At 26.3% G+C, this 27,514-nt stretch overlaps 1 protein-coding gene across 7 annotated transcripts in view; it reads right to left on the bottom strand.

Moving 5' to 3' along the window:
- Positions 1 to 27,514, bottom strand: part of LOC107452298 (Transcription-associated protein Nipped-A) — a 102,775-nt gene that overhangs the window by 36,505 nt on the left and 38,756 nt on the right. For all 7 annotated transcript variants that reach the window (XM_043043107.2, XM_043043109.2, XM_043043108.2 and 4 more), the window contains 21 exons: positions 26,939 to 27,039; positions 26,584 to 26,858; positions 25,035 to 25,120; positions 23,559 to 23,699; positions 22,644 to 22,794; positions 20,879 to 21,077; positions 18,604 to 18,893; positions 18,275 to 18,526; positions 17,377 to 17,574; positions 15,751 to 16,559; positions 14,139 to 14,292; positions 13,317 to 13,523; positions 11,890 to 12,081; positions 10,638 to 10,832; positions 8,769 to 8,918; positions 8,333 to 8,482; positions 6,733 to 6,887; positions 6,475 to 6,641; positions 4,604 to 4,925; positions 2,364 to 2,757; positions 794 to 1,072 (listed from right to left, as the gene is read on the bottom strand). In XM_043043107.2, the coding sequence (XP_042899041.1) occupies positions 794 to 1,072; positions 2,364 to 2,757; positions 4,604 to 4,925; positions 6,475 to 6,641; positions 6,733 to 6,887; positions 8,333 to 8,482; positions 8,769 to 8,918; positions 10,638 to 10,832; positions 11,890 to 12,081; positions 13,317 to 13,523; positions 14,139 to 14,292; positions 15,751 to 16,559; positions 17,377 to 17,574; positions 18,275 to 18,526; positions 18,604 to 18,893; positions 20,879 to 21,077; positions 22,644 to 22,794; positions 23,559 to 23,699; positions 25,035 to 25,120; positions 26,584 to 26,858; positions 26,939 to 27,039 (4,867 nt within the window). The remainder of the gene's footprint in view (positions 1 to 793; positions 1,073 to 2,363; positions 2,758 to 4,603; positions 4,926 to 6,474; positions 6,642 to 6,732; positions 6,888 to 8,332; positions 8,483 to 8,768; positions 8,919 to 10,637; positions 10,833 to 11,889; positions 12,082 to 13,316; positions 13,524 to 14,138; positions 14,293 to 15,750; positions 16,560 to 17,376; positions 17,575 to 18,274; positions 18,527 to 18,603; positions 18,894 to 20,878; positions 21,078 to 22,643; positions 22,795 to 23,558; positions 23,700 to 25,034; positions 25,121 to 26,583; positions 26,859 to 26,938; positions 27,040 to 27,514) is intronic.

The following is a 27,514-nucleotide window of genomic DNA, read 5'->3' as shown; positions in this document are numbered from 1 at the left end:
ATGTTAACGCTTGTGAAAAATCAACTATCTTATCCCAGAGAAAGATCCTAAAAAAATTAAGTTATTGGTCTAAATGACCAGTAAATATATTACTAGTCCTTAAGCATTTTTACTGGTCTATTTACATAACTCCATTTGGTTTTTTAGAAAAAAAAAAGTCAATAACATGAATTTAAATAAAAAATTACAATGCAAAGAATGTGTAATGTTCACAATTATGAGCATATATACGCAGCTAGATGCACGTTAAATCTATTGTTTGGGTGAAAGTTCTCTCTTTGGTTATGGTGTTAGGGAAGAATTTTTGTGAAGTTTGGAAAGAAGGGTACCAGCGCAGGCATTATCCACATCATCTGATTGGGGTCAAAATTACACGGTGTTCCTTAACATGGTCGTTAAAAGATAAAGCGCTGAAAAACGAGGCTAGATGCTTGGCCATGGTTGAGTGAGGTATCTGTTTGCCATTATGATGAAATCTGTTGTTTTGTGAGGAAAAAACAGACCAAAGCAGGGAACAAAAAAAAAAAAAAAAAAAACCATCCCTTCATATCAATTGCTAGTTTGGAGATCGATTTTGTGGTGGTCTGGTGTCAAATTTGATGGGTCCCACATCACCATTAATTTTGAATAACTTAAGATAGAGTTACAAAATTCTAATTTGAATAATTCATCAGAATTTGAAGTTAAACAGATTACAATACAATTAGAAAACTGTGAAGTTAAATGAGATAGTGACTTTAAATAGTAAACAAAAGCTGATAATTGAATGTGCTTAAAAATTCCAATAACTTACACTTTGTTGTTTATCACTCAGTATTTTCCAAATCCTTGGAAACATTTGAATCCATATATATTGAGCAAGAGATGTATCCAGGTGACATAGCTGTGCAGTGGCAGCAAGAAAGTTGATAGTTTTGATTTCACGTAAAGTTTCTTGCAATTTTAGAATGCTAGTTAATATTTTTTTAGTTGTAGCTTTGGAATATGCAACATTTGAGCTATGACTTGAGGCATCAAAAGGTGGTTTCACTGGACTTTCTTCTGTAGAAGTCATTTCAATGTCTATTTCTTCCTGCAAGGTTTATAGATTTCTAAGTTACATATTTATATGCAATATCTTCATTTCACATTTTTTGTAATGTGACATACATAAGCCATACATTATGTATATAGGTTCTGTATGTGAATTATTATTATTATTATTTTAATGATATAATCATAGTGCTGATAATTATGTTGTTGGTAACAATATTATTCTATTAATAGGGAAATTGAAGTCATTAAAATATAATTATATCACTTAAAGAAAAATTTTAACTCTATCATTAATAAAAAATATTAATATAGAAAAAGAAGTCAACGTGCTTCAAACGCCTGAAAATAGGACACAATTCTACAGACTTACCAAATGTGAATGAAGAGATACAAAAGTGATTTAAAATATGAAATGTAAATTTTCCAATGAAATATGGAAAATAAAAGGTGAAAAACAAAACTAGAAAAATTGCAGTAGCTGAGAGTGAAACAGAAAAATAAATGAAGAGGGAAAAACAAAATCCCAGTATTTTTTCTAGTTTAAAAGCACCTCAAATCTTAAATTAGTTCATTTTCCCTTATTTTGTTGGGTCTTTTAAAAAAAATTCTCTGATTTTGACAGATTAATATTCTTTGTTCTCCTTTTCCTGCAGCAACTCTGTAACCTCTTTCTATCAAGTTAGGACAATAAAAATGGCCTTTAATATGTTATTTATAGCTACAGGCCAACAGCACAAACAATACAAATTCTTATAATTTCTTTTTTATAATTCAAAGGCAGAAGTCAAATTTGGAGTCAAATTTTGTAGAGCTAAGAAGTTTGTATTTGTATTCATTGGATAAAAATATACTTAAAATAAAAATTTAAGTGATATATAAATTTTACAATAAAGAATAGATGACTATATAGCAATTAGTTTCCAATCTATTTGCTTTTTTTTGGTACTTTTTGGTTAGTCAGGTGCAAAAATATTAAACTATTTTACTTAATTTTTTGAATCATTTTATTCAGTTTAATTTAATAGAACGTCCATTTTGTCCCATATTTAAAAAAAAATAAGAACAAAATAAAAAGCAAGTTGGCAGAGGTTAACATTTTTTGGTAACTTTCTGCTTGTGGAGGGCTAACCAAAAAATACCCCTTTTTTAAATAAAAGTTAAGTTGTAGTTTACAAGTAACTAAAGTTGTAATTAAATTTTCAATAAACGGAAAATTCAATGCTTGCGTCATAAAATAAAATTACCTAAACAAAAAGAAAAAATATATATATATATATAAGTAAATAAAAGAGTTCAAAATAAGAGGAAAACTAAAATTAGAAATTTACCTCTTCTCTTGCATCCACAGATACAACATCCATTGGCTCTTCTTTAATCAAAGTAGCGGTTGCAAAATTTGCTTTTTCTTGCGCATCTGCTTGTTCTAGAATAGCAGTAATAGCTGGTAGCATAACAGTAGGGGTGGAACTTTGAACGGTAGCACCTTCAACTGCAGTCACCAGTAGGAGTTCAATGCATTGTTTTATCCAAAAATGTGCTCCAATATGTTCCCAATTTTGAGAACAGGCTATATATAAGATACGTTCATGAAGTCTGCGCCTGATGCTGCTATCAAATACTTCGAAGAACTTTGCTCGAATGTGTGGTTGTGTACATCTTAGACCCGCCATAAAAGCAGGCTCTAATTTTGAGTGTAGTTCAGTTCCTTTCAAAGATTCATCTCTAAAATAGGAGAATAAAAATTTAACACAAAATAATTTTCTAAAGAAAGTTACTTTATGACTTTTATTTCATAGGTAATTTTAGAATAGTAAGATGTTCATTAAAAAAATCTGCATGAATAGGTTATATGCACATTACTTAGGTAATTTGCAAATTAACTAGGATAATCCGTTAAATTGCAGTATCAAGAGTTTTCTGCAATTTACCAATGCCATATGCATAAAAATGGTTTCTGTTTTATTAGAGTTTTAAAGTTTGTTTCTCTCATTCTATGAACTAGTTAGTTGATTGTATTTATTGACTAGATTCCTTAGGTACCTAAATAAAAATAAGTAACATTATGTTAATTTCCTTACCTGCAATAATTTTTTAAACCATTTGTTTCTTCATAATATAGGTTCTAAAATATTGATAATTGATTCTACCAACAAATGTCTTGACTGTAGTATCTTGATTTTTATAGATATTGAATAATAAATAAAAAGCGTTCTGTTAATTTAAGTGTACAGGGACATAGCTGTTATTTCAGAAAATATCTTATTTTCACTTTAACAAGAGTCTGGTAGATTATCTAGGTAGTTTGCAGATTACCAAAATAATTTGAGAAATGAAATTATTTTCTGGGACTTTAAGAGATAACACTATTTATATTAGCTAGATAATCTGTAGAATAATTGATTTTTAGACTTTAGTGGTTACTAATATACTTAATAAGCTTTCATAATTTAAATTAAGAATAAACTTCTTAATATGGCAAGTCTTGATTTATTCTGAAAGTTAAAGGCTTTTTTATAATTTCAATCCCTCTTATTTCTATGAATATTTAAATATTTTTTATGAGTCGTTTTTTATATAGTGGTATGGATTTGAATCTTTATAATTTTCCTAAAAAATATCAAAGTTGTCAAAGAAAAACACTGATATTTAAAAATTATTATTAATTTTCTAAAAATTATATGTCTGTAACTTGATTTTTCAATAATTTGAGATAATTCCAAAATAACATTGAAAATATTAACTGTAAAATTGAAACGTTGATTTTTTTTTTGTTTTTTTCTGTTAATTTTAACACATTTTCAGATCATCCTATCTCATTTCTAAGTACATTTAAAAAATTTAAACTGATCATTTAAAATGCTGTGAAGGAAGACAAAAACTCATAAGAGTAGAAAAATTATCAGAATTTCACTTCCATTCTCTATTTTTATACAACCTCTTTCTAAAAGTAAGATGATAGATTGACAAATGATAGATTGACAAACGTTAGTCAATTGTTGGACAAAACTTTTGATGATAAAAAATTTTAAAAAATTAAATTTTCTTTATTTCTTGTACAACTACGTGTTAACTTCTTCTTCACCTACTGTATCATAATGAATCATACCAAGGACATAGAATGATAGAAAGTGAGAGAGTAATTGAAAGGCAAATTAAGAGGAACTTTTTTTTCGTTTTGAGATTTGAAAGTGAAGGCTGATTTGTCTGCTCTAGATTCAAATATTTTTCTGGGATTAGAATGTTTAGAAAAAGGTAGTTTCCCATTGCTATTTGCTTTTAACAAACTTTTATGTGCTCTCATAATATAATAACATAATTTATTCATTAAAAAAAATAAAGATTTATTTAAAAATGAATTTCATAAGCAATTTAAAATTTCTACGGTTTTTTATCAAAAAAATAAAATTGATCAAAGAATAGATAAAGTTTTAGGAGTAAAAAATAAAGACACCATAATCATTCATAGAAACAACAATAAGACTGACTAGTACAACAACAAACTTACTTCAAAAATAAAGAAAAGTAATATAAGTCAGAAATTAAAAAATAATTTAAAATGAAAACTTACCTATACACATAATGAACAAGTTCCAGAAATTGTGCATTCAGATCCATGTCATTTGGAAATCTTTTTTCAATGAATTGCATCATTTTTACTAACAGAATTGATTTTTCTCGAATGGTCGGACTTTGATTAACTGCAATGGTAGATTTACTTTTAACCCAGTCTTCCACCATTTTTGTTAGAGCTTTGAGAACTTTAACATCAGGTGACTTTTCAATAAGACCAACCAAAATGGTGCCAATGAAAGTTTTACGCATATCTTGACCCATGACCCCCACACGATTCTTGACTAAATCTAAGCTAAGAATCAATAAATCTGTAGCCACTGCAAGAGAAAGAAATAGGAATAATTGGTAATACAAAGGATAGTGAATTATTAAGATACTGATACAATATTAAGAAAAATACAAAATTCAAGTAACTATTTATAATTGGGAGAATTTTTTTAATTTTACACTTCATATGTACTTAAATAAGTTTTAAATATTTTTAGTTTCATTTAAGATATTTAGTTTCAAAAATAGCTCATTTTCCTCAGAGATTAAGACTGACACCATTTTTTTCTTCTCAAAAACGCAATTTTTTAACTTATATTTGAAGAAAAAAAGCTCAACCACAAAAACAACCTAGTTAATAATAAAACTAGTTCTGAACCAACCCAAAGATATTTTAATTTAAAAAAGAAACTAAAACTTCTTTAATTATAAAAATATTATTAAATTATTATACAGTTAAACTTCTCGGGAGCGAGCCCTCTCTGTTCCACAGAAAAATGATTTATAATGGAGGTTGGTTATTTTTAGGAGTTACTTCGCTTTACATAAATGTAATCGAAGGTACATGATTTTTTGCAAACGATTTTAATTTTAGTCAGTGTCATTTTCTTCCTGCAGAAATGCCACTTAAATAAAGATCACATAAATGATTCCTACTGATATAATTATGTGTAAAAACAAATTTACCAATTATGAGATAGAACTATTTTAAATAAATAAACAATTTTTTTATATTTTATATCATAAAAATTAGTTAGCTTTAAAGCTTGTTTGTTTGAGATGCTTAGTTTCTTAGAAAAAAACTTTTTTTTTTTTTAAATTAACTTTCAACTATAAAAATAAAACTGCTAGTGTGACATAAAAAGTTTGCAGTTTTATGCTGATTTTCTTTTACTTAAAAAAAATAAATAATAATAAACACTTTTCAAAGCAAAAATTTAAAACTTTTTAAGTATCAATACTCTTTCCAACTCTTTTGTGCATCTAATAATTAAAATGAATTTATTCAATTGAACTGAAAGTGCCATTTAATGGTAGAGAGTCTAAAAAAAAAGAATAAATCACTAGCATGTAACCTTGTATGTGACATAAGGATTTTCCAACTGAAACTTATACAAGGGAAATCTTCCTTAGTATTAATTAACAATTAAAAACCTCACAATAAAAATTAATAACCTCAAAATATTTTCGAAATTTGACCACTATTTTACTGAATAATACTGAGCTCATATAAAAAAAATAATAAACTGTTCCTTTAGCCTTTACTATATCAAGGATAGACATAATATTATAAATTGCATCATATTTTTTCAAATAGCAAAAATTATACCATTAATCTGTCATCCTAAGCATGACAAAAGTTTCTCCAGTTCTTGAGAATTTCCTCTTCCCAATTCCTATTCGGTTAAAATAATTGGAGAAACTAAACCATAAATACCATTGTGGTAAAACAATTATAGTTGTAAACATCTATGTATAAAAATCTGCTTCATCTCACAACTAACATTTGTGGAAGTGCTGCCTTCCGTCGTAAAACGACAGCATAATACAACAATAAATTAATAAAAAAAGTTTTGTTTAATGTATTGGCAATATTACTTGGGTTAACTTCATTTGTGGTAGGATTCAGATGCTCTTTGGCCATTTTCTGCAGTACACGCATGAATGATGATATCAAACGATCAATATAGCAAGGATTATTGACACAAGCTGATTTTAAGATCATCAGTGTAGCAAACAATGACTGTGGAGCAGCATTAGCAGACCTTGAAAGAATTAGACATTCAAATTTGATTAATTAGATTGCAAATATATATAAGTATATATACGTATCAAAAAAAAATTTTAAATACACACTTTTCATAAGAAGATAATCCCTCAAGTACTACATTGCTTACTACGGCATACAAACATTCTAACTCTTCATATTTGGAAGCAACACTTGAATTGGTGGGTTCAGTGGGAAATAAGCTCATTAAACGTGAAAGTAAATTATGAACAGATCGTATCACCTAAAATAATTACAGACATTTTTTAATATTAAGTTTGAGTTCAGCATATTTTTAATTAAAAAATATAAAATCTTAACAATACACAAATTTAAATTCAATTCACACTGAAGCTATCTTACATCAGCTAAAAAATGAAAATCAATAATAAATTAAAGCAACAGCACCTGCATGTGATCCCATTCCTATGCCCTAGAAGGGGCATTTATCGGTTTAGTGAAATAAAACGCAGAATATTCTAAGAACTATTTAAAAATTGCTTTTTGATCTTTAAACAATGAGATTATTAAACTGTTCTTTAGTGTTTGCTGCTTCAGTAAATATCTCTATATTTTTATAATGAACTTAACATGATGGGGAAAAAAAAGGTTTGGAAAAATGAATTGGAAAATTAATGATTTTATTTACAGCAATAAACACTAAATGTAAGGGTGTACTATCTTTTTAAAAAGAAAGTCACAAAAAAGTAACTTTAGCTTACTTTCATAGCCCACAATAAATTTTGTTTTTATACAGTTTGATAAAAACATAATTATTCTTTCGTATAATGAGAATAACATTAATTTGTTTTAAAATGAAATAAATGATTTTAGAATTTAAAAAAATTGAAGTTTTGTACACTTTGTCTGCTTATAAAAATTTAATTAAAGTAGGTTTAGTATTAATGTAAGTGGATTATATATATATTTAAAAGAAAGAAAGAAAGGATTGATGGAAGGTTAAAGATTTTTGACACCTGGAAATCTCCCTAAATTTCCTACCTCCTACGTTTTGAAATTTAAATATTATAATTTCAGTTTTTTTTCAAGGTTTATTGACATCAACAGTTATGCATTTCTTATACTAGTTATTTACACTATTTCTTACACTAGAAGGGGTTTCACATTGACCATACAAGAGTTGTATTTGACCCCTGGGCCGTAGATTGTGAAACTCTAACTAAATGGGAAATATATTTTATTTCTTAAAGCTATAATACAACATCACAATGTAAGTATTAACTGAAATAACGATATTTCCAGATTAAATCTTTAACAATGAGAAATCTTTTTTCTTTAAAATTGCAATCTTTAAAAAAGGTTTTACATGCTAAATTAATTTACTAACATTTTTGAATAAATTAGAGAAGTTTTAAGTTCTTCTTACCGCATCTGACTTTCTCAAACTTTGAAATGAATACAAAATATTATGGAATTATCTAATCTGTAACAATAGATCAGTGAAAAACACACTATACTAATAATAGAAAATCCATAATTCAATTCGAAAATTGTGAAATTGCTATTAAAGGCTTAAATTAATGTAAAAATCACATAAATTTATTATTGAAATTTAAGAAAATAATGTAAAATAATTAGATAGTTTCTGAATTTCAACACATAAACTTGAATGAGAAGTAAGAAAGAAAAAAAGGAAAATATATAATTTTTCATAAATATAAAACTCACTTTGGTGTTGTTACAAGACAAACAAGCCGCAATTCCACGCTGTAAGGGTCTAAATGTAGTTAGTACCGTATCTTTCCTTAATATGGACAGTAGAAATGCTAACAATTCTAAAGCTGTACAAATATTACCATAATTTGGTGCTGTATTTTCCTAAAATAAAAATAATAACATAACTATACAAACATTTTGTTTATTTTCATTTAAGTAACCGTTACTTAAAAAAGGAATCTATAACATATCTTTGAAATGAAAAAACTAAGAATTTAAGTGATATAAATAGTTTGTTGCAAATATAAATTAATAAGTTGTATTAGCTTTAAGTAAATAAGTTATTAAAATAAATATGTGTATTTTCAAAAAAATTGGGACAGTTGCAAAGGGAGTAATTAAGATTCAGATAATAAACTTTTTATTTTTAAGGAAAGATATTACTTACCTTTACAGTATTTAACAACTTGTCAAACCACACCAGTTTTAGTTCGGCATTTGGCCAAACATCCGATTTTAAGGCAGTTTTCAACAATGAAACACATCTTCTTGATAAAAGTTCACCGGTGCAAGCAGATGTGGCCGTTGTCTCATTAACCTGTTAAGAGAATATTATTAGATACATATATTTGAATACAAATTAAAAACTATTCAATTCAATTAAAATCTCTACTAAATAAAAAAAAAGTTAATTCAAGTCAATAAATAACTTAATCCAGCTTTCAAAACACCATGGAAAAATTATTAAACAGTATTACGTATTTTAGGAAACACACCTAATGAAATTTACAATTTTTTCATTTGAAGTAACTTCAGATAACAAAGCTAATAATCTCTAAATGTTTTATACAACACTTTATGTAAGTAATGAAGTAAAGTTATTAAGACAATAAACTGTTTTATGGTTTTTAGAAAATTATTAACAACTACTAATACCTTGAACTTTTTTTTTAAACAATTTATTGATCAAAGTATCAAAAATTGATCTCAAATTTCAAAAACGCCCTTTTAAAATAATAATAATAATATTTTTTTGTAAATGAAAAGTGAACAGATGTCTATTGACCACAAAATAGAATACATTCAGAAGCTTAAGCCATTAAGTTTATACATAAAAAATAACATAGTTCTAAGGTCTATCAGGTAAATTTGAATTGAAACCCAAACCATATTTTATCTGTACCATGTAATTTTTCATCAAAAAATTTTGATTTTTTTTTACTTGTAAAACCAAATATTAGATTTTGTGAGCAAACATATAATAGAATAAGAATGGAAACATTAAAAAGTTTCACTAAAAAGTGTAATGTTATAAAATAATAGTAATAGATGTTAGAATTATTTAACTCAAATCTTGATAACAGATTACTGTTAATGGCAATTCTAAGACTGGTTTTATTTTCCAGGTATATATAGAATTTTGTAGGTATTTTTAAATTTTTTTTCATAAAAAATTACGATTTTCCCTAACTATTCTCAGCTTTTTAGAACTAAAATAAAATTCCTGAAATTTCTAGGTTTTTCCTGAATTCCCTAACCCCCTGGGAACCCTGTTAAGTTCAAAAAATAGGGAAAATCTCCCGCATTTTAGAAAAATGCATGAAAAAATTAGCTGCAACCACAAGTTGTTGTTTTTTTCACTCTGTAGAAAAATAGTTTTTTTAAACAAAAGATTTGTCTCATTTAAAAAGTACCTTTTTCTTTTATTTTTTTTATTTTTTTTAAAGTTTTTAATTGTTAAGATATTTTGCTCCTTTGCAGCAATTTTTTTATTTGCCTTAAAAAATTTTCTATTTGAAATATATGAACTTTACCTGGAATAAACAATACAATTTAAAAAAATTTATAAAATGTAAAAAAGAGCATTAAAAGCAATAACTTTTCAATTGAAAAGCTTAATTAAGAAACTTGATGCAAAACCTGCAAGCTACTTTTTTTAAACACAGAAAAGTGTGATAGCAAACAGTGTTAAAAATTTTGTTAAATAGAATTTATAGAGCTTATGAAATTTTAAACAAGAATATGTTCATATTGAATCTGAGGAAAAACCCTCACAATGATCGGTTAACTCATTTTTTTTTCTCTAAAAGTGCAGTCAGCAAATTTTGCATATGGGCAATAATTATAACAATTCATTAAAAACAATATTTTTATCATACATTTAAAAAGCGTCTATAGAATAGATATGCTTTGGTGGTAGCAAAAGAATCAAATAAATATTTTACTGAAAGAGATCAATGAAAGGGTAAAATAGAGACTTCACTGAAAGTTAGCACCCAAATGAGGTTAAGCCTTTACTGTATTGATAAACACTTACTTGACAAGCCATTCGAAGTAAGAAGTTGACAACAGCATCAGCATGTTCTTTATCCACTGGCTTATATCTATCCATGTAATTTGTAATTGTACCAGACAAAGGTCTTATCCTTCTGATGTCAGATGGATCAGAACTCAGTGTACGTTGTTGTTGTTGTTTTAAAGCTAACAAATTACTTTGAATAGCTTCAGGCGGCTGAAAAAAATAGTCTAACTTTTAATACATAAATTTAATAAGAAAATAATTACTAATGAAACATTCACTAGACAAAATTTTCTACATTAAATTCTATCAAAAAATAAATAAAAAAGAGAATACAAATGTTATCAAGAGGAAAGTTATTATAACTATATTTATACAAAATTGTAACATTAATTAAACATTATAAAGTCATTTCTGATACCTGATAAATTATCACTGTAATTTTATGAAATTTGTCTTAGAAATTCAGTTTGATCACATGATTTTTATAAACACATGATTTTAGGATAACATAAATTTTCTCAATAAAATTCTAACCATGCAACGAGAGAAATTATTGCTAAATTTCTGTAATTCTAGTGATTAAAACTCTGTTTGTTTAGATGTATATACATGCAGCCGAACCAGATTATTGCTTGCACCAATTTAATGAATTGGTAAAAATAAAGAATTACTGCAATAAAGAAATTGTCACTATCTGCTTCAAAAGTGAAGAAAATTAAGTTATTAATCATTTTTAATTAAGTTATGGATCATTTAAAAAATAGTTACATTATCATAAAAAATAAACATAAAAATGCTATTTTAAAACATTAAAGTATGAATGTGAAACAACTTAGAAGTTGAAATGGAATGAGTAATTGATAAAATATTAAATGAAATAGCAACTATGGAATTTCTAAGCAGTTTGGAAAATTTCTTAGGAGTTCTTTGGAAATTAGGAGTGAATGGAATGAATACTCTGTAAAGCTTACTAATAGTCTATAGGTACTGAAATATTACATTTCTAGGCATGATTTCTCAGTATTCATAAACTTAAACTTTGCTAACAAATCATAATAAAATGGGTTTAAAAACTGTATAAATAAAAACTAAGACTATTAACAAGTATTAAGTAGAAATAAATATTTTTGTCTCATTATAAATTACATGAGAATCAAAGGATAGTACTGATTTAGTGTGGAGTGGGATATATTACTTAAATATTCATTTATCCCCATTAAATGTATGTTTTTTTAGTATGATATTTAGAATAAAAATGCAACCTTACCTCATTTTTGTCTACACCAGTTTGAGCTTTTTCTTGTTCTTCTTTGTGCCTTTGAATTTCCCATCTGATAATTACTTCTGCCAAATCAACAGCAAGCCTTTTATGTTCGATAGTAGCATTAGGAGTGAAGACTAAACGTTGAACAGAACTAACCATATGATTAATAAGATGATGTCTAACAGGATAATAAACCTGAGCAGAAAAATTTTAAAAAAATTAATCAATGCAAAAATACTATTAACTAGTGATATATATATATATATATATTAAATCCTTATAACACAATAAAATATATTGATCAAAAATGAATGAATCAGTAAATATCTTAAGTTTCTGCTTATTATTATATTGTAATGTAAGAGAATTTACTTAAAAAATTGTCTTTAACAATTTTATAGTTTTTATTTGAATTAAGTCCTAATAATTCGAATGTAGTAAATAAACAAAAAATTAAAAATTCTAATGCATCAACCTTCATTTTTTGTATATTGGATGAAACCTATAATAACTGTTTCTTGCTCACAATTTATTTGGTCTTTACAGAAAATGAGCATAACTCAGCTTTAACACTAGCTCAAATTTCACTCTAGTAATTCTTGGGGCATTCGTTCAAGGATTCTCTAAACCTTAAGCTGGTGGCTTTCCAGTCTCAAAAAATTCAAAATGAAAGTGGTGTGCACAATTCCAATCTTTAATGGTTTTAACTTTTTAAAGTAAGAATTAATAAGTTGCATGGCAGGCAAGTTAAAAAGATATTAGAAATACTTTTGTTACATCTCTTTAAAGTAAACATTTTAATCAAGTATTAAAAATAATTTTAAAATTCAAAATCACTTAAAAAATTTATCAATATACCCCCGAAAAAAGAGAAACTTATAAAAAAATTTAACCAGTTGAGAATACTCCTGATAAAAGTAATCAGAATTAAACCTATAACCAGAGTTAATTTTAGCAGTATGTAATTATTATTTAAGCAGTAAATTAATTTTTTTAATATAATATGAATAAAAGGCAGTGCTTTTAAGGGATGGTGGCTTATTTTTACAAAAAGGTAAAAGAGGGCCCACACAAGGGCAGGCCGCCCTTCTAAAAACGCTTAGGGAAAACACTGTATTAGTAACATGCGTTTTTTAGCTTTATTCATTTGGAAGAATTTAGAAAACTTAAAAGCTACTTAGATATCAATTAATTTTTTTTTAAGAAGACTTATCATAAATTTATTACAAAAAGGCTAGGTTAAAACCTACCACTTAAAGAACAATCTAATAAAAAAAATAGTAAAAACCATATTAAATTTTTTTAAGAATATTCCACTATAATAAATCTCTGAATGATTTTATTGCTAAATAGATATGTTATTTATCAAAACATAGATTGTGAATGAATATTGATGCCAAAGCAAAGGTAAGAAAGAAAATTCTGTTTACTTTATAATGACGAACGAGAAGTTGTAACATATGAACAAGTTGTGCAAGCGTATGACCTTCTTCAACTATAATTTTCTTAGTCCAATGAGTCAACATATTATTTCCATCCTCCATTCTGACAGGCATTGCAGGAGTCAGGATTTCCAGTGCCTGCCTCACAACTGATCGAGCTTCAGCTGCATGAGCCTTGAGCAAACTATGAAACACCTAAAGACAAAAGTATGAAATTTTTACTTGAAGTTAAGCGAAAAATAAATAAACAAAATAAAATACATAATAAGATTAAATTTTTTAACAAAAAAATTTGAACATTTGTTTGAAAATTAAGGGTTTGCCAATAAGATATTTCTCAAAATTACTTTCGAGGAAAAGTGATAGATATAATTTACTATTGTTTGCTCTTTTTCTTTCAAATAACTGCTGTAAAAAACATTCCAATTTTTGATTTAAAATTCATAAAATTTCTATTGCACATAATATTCCATTTCACTTATATTATAGTTGAATTTATTCCAGGTTATTTGTCAGATGCATTCATATTCTATGTTTTTTTTTCACTCAAACATTTATTTTTAAAAGTTACAGGCAGACTAATTAACAAAAAAAAAAAAAAAAAAAAAAAAAAAAAAAAAAAAAAAAANAAAAAAAAAAAAAAAAAAAACTAAAAGATAAATATTTTGTCTCTCTTTTTTTAATGCAAAGTAGCAAAGTTTTTTTAACAAGGACTGCAGACTGAGGTAAGATAAATAATTTAATACATTTTCAGTGTGAAATCAACATTTTATACTTAATATTAAAGTCGAAAGAGAGGACTGAACTTACTTGCAGTACAATCTTCTTATGAATTGCAAACTTGGCAATGATATTGGCTAACAGTAAATGGCCATGGTATTTAGTTGCAGGATCTACACAGTTTTTAGTGATCAAGCAAGGCCAAGCAAATGTCATAAGTCTCCGAAGCTTATTTCCTTGTCGCCTAATAAAATACATAAGCAGAAAAATTAAAATCTGGCAAAAACGTTTTGAAAAAATAATAATTTTATCTACACGTACACTTCAAATTCAGGTGTTAAACATGTAATTCAACATGCTCATACTTACATACAGTACTAATCATTCAAAATACAAGTTTTTTTTTAAATTTACACTCAACTATTTTTTGAATAAGGCAAGATTATTAACATTTTTAAACATGTTATAGACAGCTGAAGAGTTTAGTGTAAGAAAGTTTTAACGTTTTTGAGAATTTAGGAACATTTACTTTAGAAAATTTTGAAAAGTGAAGAGGAAACACAATTTCCCATCAAAAACCATCTTATTTAAAGATTGGGCAGGGGAAAAAAATCTACAGAACATATTATTAAATTTACAAATGAATTTTTTTTTTTTTTTTTAAGTGCCCATTGATCACTGAGCAATTTACAAGTATTCAATTGTGAAACAGTTCGTTAAATGACAGCTAAAAGTCACTTTGTAAATAGTTTCTCAATGTTCCTATTCATTTTTAAGTTAGTTTTCTTAACTCATCAAAATGTCATGTTCATTAACTATGCTTAATTTCAAGGAATATCTTATCAAGGAATATCTTATAATATAAAATCAGTATTTTAGTAAATTAATGGAACTAAAAGATAAAATTTCATGCATTTTTTAATTCATTTAATTTTAATCAATAAAGTACTTTGTTGGTAATATTTTAAATATAAATAACAGTTATGCTTCTCAATTAAGTTCTAAACTTTTTTCAGAAACTAAATTCTAAATAAAATGAAGTTAACTTAAATAAAACAATTTTTGATAACAAACTTAATTTACGAATAACCAATATGTACAAATTGTTAATTAGTTGAGATATTTATAACAAAAACACTTTTAATGCAATGCCAATTTTATAATTAACTATAATAAAAATATTTTTATTTCTATTATAATAACATCTTTGAAACATACAATTAAATTATTTAGTGAGACCTAAGAGCTGCATTAGCTACATGTAGTCAATAAAATACATCTTCAAATATACTAATGGTCAACTTTCAGAAACAATATTTTCTTAATTAATATTAATATTCTATTAATATAAAAGGATATTACTTAAAAAAAAAACTTGATAGCTCAAGTTCATTTTTAATAAAAAGAAAGCATAAAACATTAAATTTTTAAGGGGTTTATTCTAGTGAACAAAATTCAATAGACTTTAAACCAATTCATAAAAAAAATAATTAAAATGAAAAAATAAACATTTTTTAAGCTTTTTATTTTTAAAATCTTTGTGTTTTGTTTGGCATCCTAAAAACTTCACACATTCAAATTTTCAACAAATTATAAAATCTCTTGTAAATTTGTATTTCAGTTGCAAGTCTTTCAGTCGTTAAGTTACTATTGGTTAATGTAACTCAATGTGTGTATTCAAAAAAAAGGGAAAAAAACTTACTTATTTGCTGCATCATGTATATGCGGTGATGCCTGTTCTACAAGGAGGCACGAGAATTGCAGAAGCAATATCCTTACTGCATCAGATGTGCCAAAAGGATTATCAGAGTCGATCACTTTATTGATAAATACACTCATTACATTCTCATTTTGATCTTGCTCGGGAGCTGGTGGACCTCCAATCAGTCGCTCCCCTTCTCCTTTCTCAAAAGCAACAGCAAATGATGGGATAAGGATATACTGCAATATCTTTGCTTTCAAATCTTGAGAAAAATTATCATCACAGAACAGTTCAACAAACTTAAAAAATGCCATTCTTTTCCAATCGACCGTATAGTTGTTGGCCACTGTGTTTTCCAAAAAGTCTCTTAAGAATTCAAAGTCTGGAATGAAGCGACCAGTAAAAGCCCTCAAAAGCTGAAACAAAAGCTCGATTTCATTCGGATGGTGTTTAACAAAATTGAGCAAACACTTTGCAAGCAGTTTGGGTTCTTTCCATTGAGTATAATCGACAGAGTCTGCTTTGAGATGGCGATCTTGAAAGTCTTTGGAAATCCAGATTTTTCTCAAGCATGCAACTAATTGATGTTGTTCTGATAACCATTCGTCATCTAGTTTTGCGAGTAAGCTTACAGTTCTAATTGCCTGGAACTGTATTTCATGGATTATTGGAACATGGGTTACACCAGTAATGGTAGACGTTACAGGTGTTGTAGTTTGATTAGCTCCAAAAGCCATTGATACCAGTTTTGTTGGATTTTGTTGCAAAACTTCACGGAAAGCTTTACCTTCCTGATTCTTTAATAGATACTGGAAAGTTAAAGTAAAATAGATAAATATATTTCATAAACTTTAATTATTCATGTACTATTAATTAATTGCCAGCAAAAAAAAAAATTATAAATGAAATAAAAAGAAAGCAATGGCAAATTTTTAAAAGACAAAAATTTCCATAAATATAGGTTTTATATTTGATATTTCATTTCTTCTTTTATGAAGTCATTCATTTTTCAATGGAACAAAATATCAAATCATTCTTAATAACACTTTGTTTATTGATAGTACTTCAATTTCTCAAGTAGTACTATTCTTATTTCAAAACGGCAATCAGAAGATGAAAATTAGCATAGGCGGAGAAATTGGTTTTTAATTGTTGTAATAAAGTATAAATTTAATTTTAAAAAAAAAATTTTTTTTGAAGAAATTTTTTTTTTATTTAAAGGAAGAAATTTTTTTATAACTTTTTTTTTTTATTTAAAGAAATTATTATTTTATTTTTAAAGAAATTTTTTTCATAAAATTTAAAAAAAGTTACTAATTTCTGTCATCCCAAAAACTGGAACTGTAGATAATTCCACATTAATTCAACAATTTTAAAAATAGAATAAACACTAACTCAAAATAATCATTTGTGACAAATATTTAAAAAATTTTCAAAGCTGAGAGAATGACTTGACAAAATTACAAGATGGATAACATAAATGAAATAAAGGTCAATATATTTATTAAAAAAGTTATAAGCATTGCAACAGTGCGTCAAAAGTATCTAGAACATTTTTATTATTCTTTTTTACAATCATTTTTTAAACAATACAAATAGCTTTAAATTATAAATTTAATAAGTTACCTCTGAAAATCTGGTCACTTGCTCTTCATAAATATTTTGATCTGACAAAAGAAGTTCGATTGTTTGGGTTGGATATCGCTTCAAGAATTTGATCAAAGGTTCACGATATGGACTACCTGCTTCCATCAACAGATTTCTTTCAGTTTTAAGAACTGCACTTAGTAATGGTTCAATGAACTTTGCAGTTGCAGCTGGAATCTGAAAAACGGAACAAAGAAATGAAACAAAAATGCATGAATTGTTACAATAATTATAAAAATTAAATTACTTTTGATAGTAACAAACCTAAAGCAAAATGTTTCAAGTATTTAGTGCTGACAAATAAAAAAATATTGATTAGAAATGTTCTATTAACATTAAAAAAAAACATACTTTTTCAAATTTCATACTACAAATAAATGCTCAATACCAGAGCAACCTCAAATAAGTTTTAGTTTTTTATAGCAAACTACCAAATATACAGTGTTCTGCACATATAATTTGAACATTATCTACAGTATAGCAAGATGCATTATCTTTTTTTAAACTCTTTGCCAGAGGGAAAAAACATCAATATTACAGAATGAACTAGATCCTCTATAATCTCATGTCATAAACTATCATGCACGGGAAATAAGGGCCCCCAAAACTTACTAACCTTTTAGCTACAACACTATGATATATTAGCTTATTTGTATGGAACAGTTGAATAGTAAAAATAAAAAAGCAGTATATATATATAATTGTTAGCACAATATATATTTTTATGTATACAAGTTGATACCATAATACAGATTTTATTTTAATTTAAATAAATTATTCAAGCCATAAATAACAAGGAAAAATGTCACAGAAATAACTTGGAGAATAGTAATAAATGATTAAACTTGAAATTGAAGAATTACTAGGAAAAATGTACCTGATGAAAAATATTGATTATGCCAGAGCATATTTTCACTTCCGTCACAACAGCTGATCTTTCATTAGCCTTTATTGTATTTTCTGCCACTTCCAAACATTTATGCAAGTGCGTAAGAAGCGTCCCACAAAGTTTCTCATTAAACAGTTTAGGAAAAAGTAGTGTCAAGTAACTCAAGTGCTGAATAGCAGGCAAGTTAAGAGATCGATAATCACCTAACTTAAGCAGTAGAGGTCGAATAGTAGTATGCACCTGCAAATAAATATAAAAAATAAAATTAAATCATTTGAAACTTAAGAGAAATATTCTAAAAATGAATTGAAAAATACCATATCAATATCGATCTCATATTTTCCGAGGATATCCTTTATGCATTGATAGCCAATCTCTTGCATTTCAGAATTGCTGGAGCTTAAGGCTCTGTATAGATGTTGAAATATATCGTTCTGCTTCTCTTGCATGTAATGACAAGCAGAAAGTAGTCTCAGCATAGATTTTCGAATCGGAATCAAATTAGTTAGTGACTTGTAGCAGGCAAATTTAAGGAGATTAGCATCATCACATTCACATAACATCACTAATTCATCAAAGAATGATTTGTGATCAGGAACGGACATATCTGGAATAAAAATATTAGTTATTAGATGACACATATTTAATTTTAATTTCTTTTAACTCAAATTAAGTTAGCAATAATTTTTTCTTCTGATTAACAAATTAATTGATTTCGAATGTCTTACAAATTGAATGAAAGTAATATTTCTGATAGAAAACAATCACACAAAATATTTTTAAAAAAAATTTAACCAATCATTCTCACATATAAATACTACATAAAGTCAAATACAACATTAGTTTAAAAAAATTTTCAAATAACTTCTCTTCTTTCATCTAAACATACAGTCTTGTTTCTCACAAGCTAAAAGAAATTACTTTCATCATGAGTACTTAATTAAAAAAAAAAAGAAGAAAAAGAATGTGATTTCAAAACATAGTTTTGGCCATTGCTGAATCACCTGAATTAAAAAATAAATAAAATGTAAGATTTTTTCCATCAGAATTTCTGCTATGAATATCTATGAAAGATATTCATAAATATTCTATCATTGATTCTAAAAAAATTTCTACGCTTTTCCCCCCTGAAATAATGTAATAGCCTTATAACATTAATTTAAAATTTTATTATCACTATGTGGATGACAATAGAAAATTAAAAATTGAAGAAGTAGTTTTCAAGGAAGTATTTTTCAAAAATCATCCAGAAATTTAACTTTCTAATATAATTCTACGTTCAATATTTTCTGATTTTATTACAACTGAATTATATAAGAATGAAGGATAGGTTTTGAAAAAAAACATATTGGGAAGAGGTAAGAGTTAGCCTGCTTTATGGCAACAATATCATTATTTTAGAAGTTCATTAATAGAGATACCATCATAATTAAAAAAGAGGAAAAGTGGGTAGGGTCAGTGATTCCACTTATGACATAATGCATCAAGTACATCAAAAATCGTACAAGTGAGTAAAAAAATAAACTATTACGCATCCCAAGGGATACGCAATTCACCAGCGTGGACAAGGGAAGCTTGAGGCAAAATTATAACCAAACTTTAAATATATAAATAAAATTTAAAAAAATTTCCTTTATTAGTAGCTCCAAGAGAACTTAGAAAAGAAATCTGAGTAGCGTATTACACCATTTTCTTTCCTTAATGCTGGCGTTTAATCAGTCTCAATTAAAAGCCTTGATTGTTCAAATAACTCTTTCCTTTTTTTCGTTCTATTTTCATTTATTTATTTTGAAATTCTTTGTTTTCTCTATCAATAGATAGAACAATTACAAATTATCATAGTAATAGGTAAAGAGGAAAAAAAGTCATATTTCTTTTAGGGACCCACTTTTAATAAAAAGGGATCTAGAATTGTGGAAGTCCTAGATCCTAAGGACCCATAGTTTCCAAAATCTAGCAGGATCACTGATGGGTTTTAAATGTAAAATCAATCTTCACAAATTATTCTTCTTATGACACATCGTTTTTATCCATTTATCCCTTTAGTTCAGAGACAAGGATTGTGTTTTGAGAAATAATGTTAAGAAATAAAGTTCTGCAAAGATCAATTTAGAATAATTTTTTTTAATGTTTTCTGATCTAAATTTATTTATTTTTCATTTGATATTTAACTGGCAAATTGGGTTTTAGTTTTTATAAATATACGAAAGTATTGAGCCTAAGTAAAAACAACAATAATTTTATTTTTAGAGTTATAAGTTTTTAAATTAATTTTAACTATATTTGAGATAGTAACATTGAGTTCTTTAGTTATAATATTGTTTGTAAAGAATATTAAGCAATATTAATACGTTTCATTAGAGTTTTGCTGTAAATAAATAAAAATATATGATTTAAACTTTAAAAAATATAATTTTTTTTAAAAAAAAATATTGCGATTTGTGCCATTTAGTTTTATTCTGAAATGATTTATGTAGCATGTATTTTAGAAGAAAAATTAACCAATAACAGTGATACATTTTGGAAAAAAGGCACGCAATTTTTACAAAAATCTTAAAATCATAGAACTTTTAAAATGTCTCTTTTACATACCATATGAGAAGAGACGAGGTTCTAAAGTAATGCAGAAAGTATTTCCGTCTAACAATCCTATTTGAGATAGCACAGGCTGGTGTCGTAGATTGTGTTTTCGTAATGGAACATAATCAACGAGCAGTTCTTTATGTGGCTCAATAATATTAGTGATGGTTGTATTTCTAACTTCTGCAATTACTTTCAATGAATGCATAGCCTATAAATATTAAAACTGAATTAACTCCTATAAATATGTTTAGAAATTTAAACAAAACAGTTTAGAGGTTGTCAATGTTACTTAGATAATAAAAGCTAAGAATATATTTAAAATGAAAATTGCAAGTTACAATCTAAACAATCATCACACACAGTTTCTCAATAATCTAAGTTAAAATTTCACAAATTATCGAAAAAAAAAAAAATTTATTTCAGGAGTCCCCAAAAATAAAAAAAGCTGAGAATGTATTTTACAATTAAAAATCAATTAATTTTATGAAGAAAAAACGTAAATATTTCGATGATTTTCTTTCTCCATAAATGCAACAGCTAACTTTTTAATTTCATGCAATTAAACTAAATATAATTCAATGTCATGACAACTGTGTACCAAAATCAATTTATAAATTTTATTTTTTCTTCAACCACATCAAACATTAGTATTAACAATAATAGTATTTAATATTAATAATCAGTATTTAATTGTCATAAAAAATATTTTTTATGACTTGACACACATAAAGACTTGAAATAATTGAGCTACAAGTTACCAACTAATAATAGCCTCAAACAGTTTCTCAATGTTCTGAAATTAAAATTTCCCATATTCTTGTTAAAGCCTCCAAACATAATAAATACTAAGATTATATTTTCCCATCAAAAATCAAGTATAAAAGGATTTTCATCAATTAATCCACGTATGGGCAAATACCACTCACAAGCCAGCTCTTTCCTGTCTGAAAAAACTTTTTATGACTTGCCACAAATAAAAAATATATTTACATAATATTGACAATATTTATATCCTTATCAAATGATTGTCTGAGTCCCAAAAATATAATGCCAAACATATAGAAAATTAGAGATAATATATGATTGCACCATCTTATTTTCTACGAATCAACATGCATTTTCATCCATAAACCTTGTGAAGAATTTTATTAAAAATGGAAGCTAAGGGATGAGCATTTATCATTACTTTTCGAAATTTGAACAATGCAGTTCAAATTTTTTTTAAAAGAACTTTTGAAATAGCAATTGCAGTTTAATGCAAACATATTGCTATTTTTGCTGTAATATTTTTAAGTTTTTTGAAGTTTTAAATTATTATCATCCAATTTTCAAAGAATTTTGCTTACCATTGTATTAAGATAAACTAAACTATATTATGATAAACTAAATTTATTTATGTTTCTAATGTTAAAAATCTCTGGTCTTATAAACATTTTAGGGAAAAACAATTATGGTCCCTAAAATTTAAGTTGTAATTTTCTATACTCAGTTAAGCTGTAAGTTAAAAAAAAATTAAGTTTCTATATTCAGGGTTGTCAATCTCCTATAACAACCCTGAAGACAAATTTCTTTGATGTCTCGAAGTTTTTCAACTAATTCTTTGACTGATAAAAAAATTATTCTTCTTTTATAAATAGTATACCATATAAATTTATAAGGAAATCATATACGATAATTTAAATATTCGTTCATAAGATTTAATTTTTTACCTAATTAAAACTAAAGAAATAAATCTGTTATTAAAGTTATTGAAAAAGACATTAAAAATACTTACTTGATCTCTAACACATGTATTTGGTTGAGTCAGCTGTCGTACAAGTTCTTGAACAACTTCAATTATAGCTTTGTTTTGAGCTGCAACCATTTCTGCATCATCACCAGGAAAATGTTTACAGTAAGTAGTGAGCATCGTTTGTAAATTATTTCTAAACAAATAAAAATGTAGGAAAAAATTAATGAAGTAAAATCATTCCTCTTCTTTTTAAATAAGTAAGGAATAAAAGGATTTTCATTAGAACTAATAAGAAAGCATACCAGATGCAGTATTTTTGACACATTAGTTACTTTTTCAACCAATCAATTACAATTAAAAATAGGAAATATAGATGTGTCATGATATCCATTGAGTAATGAAATCATTTTTTTCTTTTTTTTTAGGTAATGCAAAATTTGAATTGATACTTTACACATTGAGCAGTTTTATTTTTAACTGAAGAAAGTAAAATTATTATATTAAAAAAAAAATTCACAATTTCTACTGTTTTCAAGTTCAGTTAACTCAAGACAATACATATGATAAAGAGAAATATTTGGTTGTTCTTGTAATCATTGTTTCAGAATGAAAAATTTGAAAAACTAGTTTGAAAGTATAATTTAAAATCATGTAAGTTTGGTGAGGGTATGTTGCACAGAACTCAAGGTAAAAATAACATGATAATTCATGCTCAAGTTGAAAGTAATGTAACAATGGTATAAACTAAACTGATATAAAACTATAGAGGTAAATATATACAAAAACAATATTGATTGGAGGATCAGGATAAATCTAAACAAAATATTAATAAGGAAATTAATACATCAGATATTACTTGATTAACTAAATAACTTTGAAAAACATTATAAAATTATTTTAAGCTCATAAAAATAAGTTATATTTTTATATCTCAAAAAATAAATTTGTCTATCTTACTTAGCAAGATCAACAGCACCACTTGAAACTTCACCAGTTAAATCCATCATTACAAAAAGTAATGCTTTGAGAAAACTATACATGTGGGCAAAAACCCATTTCTTATGACATTTTTCAAACAAGGTCTTTAATGCTATGCATCTGTAAAATACAATGGAGAAATATTAAGAAAATGACAGCATATTTTCCCTAAAACAAATATTCATATTTAAGTCCCAAACAGCATAATAAAGGTTAAATTTATAAAGGTTAAATTTGTATTTATTAATTTATTGAAGAAAAGAAGCTAAAGAAAGGACTATGAAGAAAAAAAACAGAGATAACATCAAGGATGATTTTCAAAATTGTTAGAAAAACTGAAGCTGTTCCATAAAGAAAAAATTATCAACAATACTTCTTGTATAATTATTCTTTTCAAAAATGTATTTGAAAGAAACAGAGTCCCATTTCAACCAACAAGAAAGGAAATTAATCTTTAAAAAACAGAATTTGGATGAAATGGAGTGGTGGGAGAATGGAAAGTGTCTTAAATTTTAAAAAAATAGTATTCTTAGCTTACAGCTCAAATATTTTTATTCTAAACATTTAAAAATATTGTCTTTTATTCTTTAATTTTTTTCAATTGAATTTCCTTTTGATGATGGATGGCATTGCAATCAAACATAATCTCTCTGATCTGAACACTTCCAAAGAGTTTTTGAGAATGAAAATTCAAAATTCATAAAAATTTTATTTTAGTTACTTATTTATTTTATTTTATTATTTTTTTTGAACACACATGCCTTACAGAAAGTTGTCACATTCTATTGGCAATCGAAATGGGCTACAGGTAGCATAGAACAGAACTCTCTACCTATGGCAACACTTAGCATGCTTTCACCAATAGCATGTGGAGAGTCATAGAAGAAAGAAGGATGCTAGTTTCTGTCTTGATTTTCAAATAGATTAAAATCTTTTACGTTAGGAAACTACATGGAACTGAAAACTACATTAAACATAGTTCTAAAAGAAAGCGTCATGGAAATTTTTAAAAATATTTTTAACAATTAAATACGAAAAATATTAGGATATGGATAAATATCTTAGTACATTCCCATACAACTGATAAGAGGAGGAGAGGGAAGGGAGAAAGGCCAAAGGCATGAAACTGATCTTCTCTCCAGATGGCGTATTTGAGCACTGCGATCGCCAATTTATGGTCCACATGCTAAATGTTAGCTATCCTTCAGATCGAGAGAAAAGAATTTTTTTTGCCAGAACAATTTCATTGAATACTGCTACTATACAGTTAAAAAATACATTGTTTTTTTTAGCGTAAAATTAATTTCTAGGAAATAGTTAACATAAATTAAATTCAAATACAAGAATAGTTAATTAAGTTCATAGATGCAGTAAAAAAGTGCCTAAATACACTTATTTACTTAGAAATATCAAAATGATATTTCTTTTAGGACAATAATATGCAAATAATCTTACCCGCCAAGTTTAGAATACCAAGCTCGTTCATAGCAAAGGGAACACATTTTTTCTTGTAAATATTCTAACACTGGTAAACAGCAAGCCTAAAAAACATTAAAAATTTTTTAAAGTTTTAAAACAAATAAAAAAAAATTTAAAAAAAAGCTAATATTTCTGAAAATTTTTAGAAATTACAAGGTATTGAAAATTTAATAAGTAACTTTGCGCAAAAAAATTTTATAAAATATACACACTTTAGTAGCTCATTAGATAAATAGTGCGTAACTGGTGATACACTAGTGCTACATGCAAGGCTCATAAAAGGTGTGCAAGAAGAATACAGAAACTTCTGAAAATTTTTTCAAAATATAAGTTGAAATAAAACTATTTGATCAATTTCTTTAGAAACAGGTCAAAAAACAATCATTTATCTGTTTGATCAGTAGTTAGTTGTAATTTTTGCTTAAAACAGAATTAAACTTTTTGGCAAAAGGTAAAAGAAAAAAATATCTTGCATTGTTCAAACAAACTCCAATTTTCGATCTGCTCATATCAACTTACTGACATAAAATAAAATTTTATAATTCATTCCGTATCACAAATTGGATACGGAAAAATATAATCATGAATTAATAAAAAAGCTGTTTCAAAAGAGATATTTTATTTGATATGCTTGCATGTAGATTTCAAATATTTGATTATTCATAATCAGTTACAGGTGGGGTTAAATCAGTTACAACAGGGATTAAAAATAAAACTTTTATTGCTCACCTTTTAAAAAAAATACATCTAGAAGTGTTATTTTTTTTAATAAAATTTTTCCGTTCTGTAGAAAGAAATTAGGAACAAGTGTGGCAATTATAATTGAATAGTAGTTTTTAGAGAAAATAAAGTATATTCAAAACTATTGTTATTAAGAAAATAAACAAATAATAAACTATTTCCTTTTACAATATAAAAAGTTTGAAAAATTTGAAAGGAACAATTTCAAAAAGCTTTTAATTTTTATTATGAAACTTTAATATATTATGCAACCAGTTTCTTCACATACATTTTCCAGAGTTGTACTAGATAGAAATTCAATTTTCATAAATTCAGTAGTCATTCAAAAACATTTTACAAAAATGTATTTTTTAAACTTTTGTCCAATTAAAAGAATAAAGTACAGCAAATATAATATAATTAGAGGAGAAAAAATAAACCATTTAGTTTTCAAATTTATTTTTATCAATACTCTGCATTAAAATTAAAAATTGCAAATTTAAGCTAGTTTGTCTTAATTTATTCCTTAAGAAGGTCTTTAACAAGGTTTGAAAAATGAAATCTGTGTAACATTATAAATGTACAGATAGTTTTGAACAAAAAAAAAATTAAATACTGGCTTTATGACTGAAAAAAATTAAAATTATGACTTTATTCATGTTGCCAAAAATAAAGTCATAATTAGTCAATATCACTGATTTACTAACAACAAAGTCAATTGGTTTAGCTGGTGCTTTAACCAATCAATAACTATTCAATACTTTATTCATAACAATTAGTAAAAACAAAATAAAAAGAAACTTACTCTTTGCTTTGTGCCAAGAAATATACTTGCAGTTTCAACAATAATACCTAAAGCATCATTGCCAGGTTTGCATAGCTCCTTTTCTTCATGACCCATAACAGCCGCAACAGCATCTATTATTACTAGAGGATCCATACCTTGAGGTTTAACATTCCTGGTATTACCTAGAACAAATGGACCTGCTTGCTGGCTAATTGCAACAAGCGTATAGTGACGAACAACAGTAACCATGAAACTTGAAACAATTTCTCGCAGCTCTTTAATAGCAGATGCAACTGAAATGAAGTAAAAGTTAGCAATGTGTGAAATACTAAAGAAAATTATTAGAATTGTAAACAATAGTGATTAAATTTACCAAACATGCCAGTAAGTGCCAGCTCGTGAATTTTTCTCGATTCTGAATCAGAGCACACGTAATTCAAACTTTCTGAAGATGGTATTTCTCCAGTTACAAAACTGGAAATACAATTACAAATGTTTTAAAAGAAAAAAGAAAATTAAACAACATTTTGAATAAAATTTATTTACAGAAAAAAGCATTTTAAATATATTTATTAATTTAAAATTTGTACTTGTTAACTTCAAGCAATGTCCTGAAAAGTTAAAATGCAGAAAAGTATCATGAATTTTGTTTAATAATAAGTAATAATAATTTTTTTAATAATAAATAATAATTTCTTTAATAATAAATAATAATTTCTTCTTTTAATAATGATATTAATTTCTTTAAAAATAAATTTTCTTTATTTTTTTTCTTTATTAGATATGAATCCAAATGACAATTCTAAAACAATAATGGTACAATATTTTTGCTTTTGTACTTATTGTAGCTTTTTTTTAGTTAAATAGATTTTTTCTGAAGATAAAATGTGATTTACACCACAGCTACAGTATTCTATATAAATAAAATGTGTGATAAAGAATTTGGAGC

Source organism: Parasteatoda tepidariorum, chromosome 3, assembly GCF_043381705.1.
Source record: "Parasteatoda tepidariorum isolate YZ-2023 chromosome 3, CAS_Ptep_4.0, whole genome shotgun sequence".
Lineage (NCBI taxonomy): Eukaryota > Metazoa > Arthropoda > Arachnida > Araneae > Theridiidae > Parasteatoda > Parasteatoda tepidariorum.
Note: the sequence above shows the minus strand (reverse complement) of the source record. Positions and strands in the feature narration are given on the sequence as shown.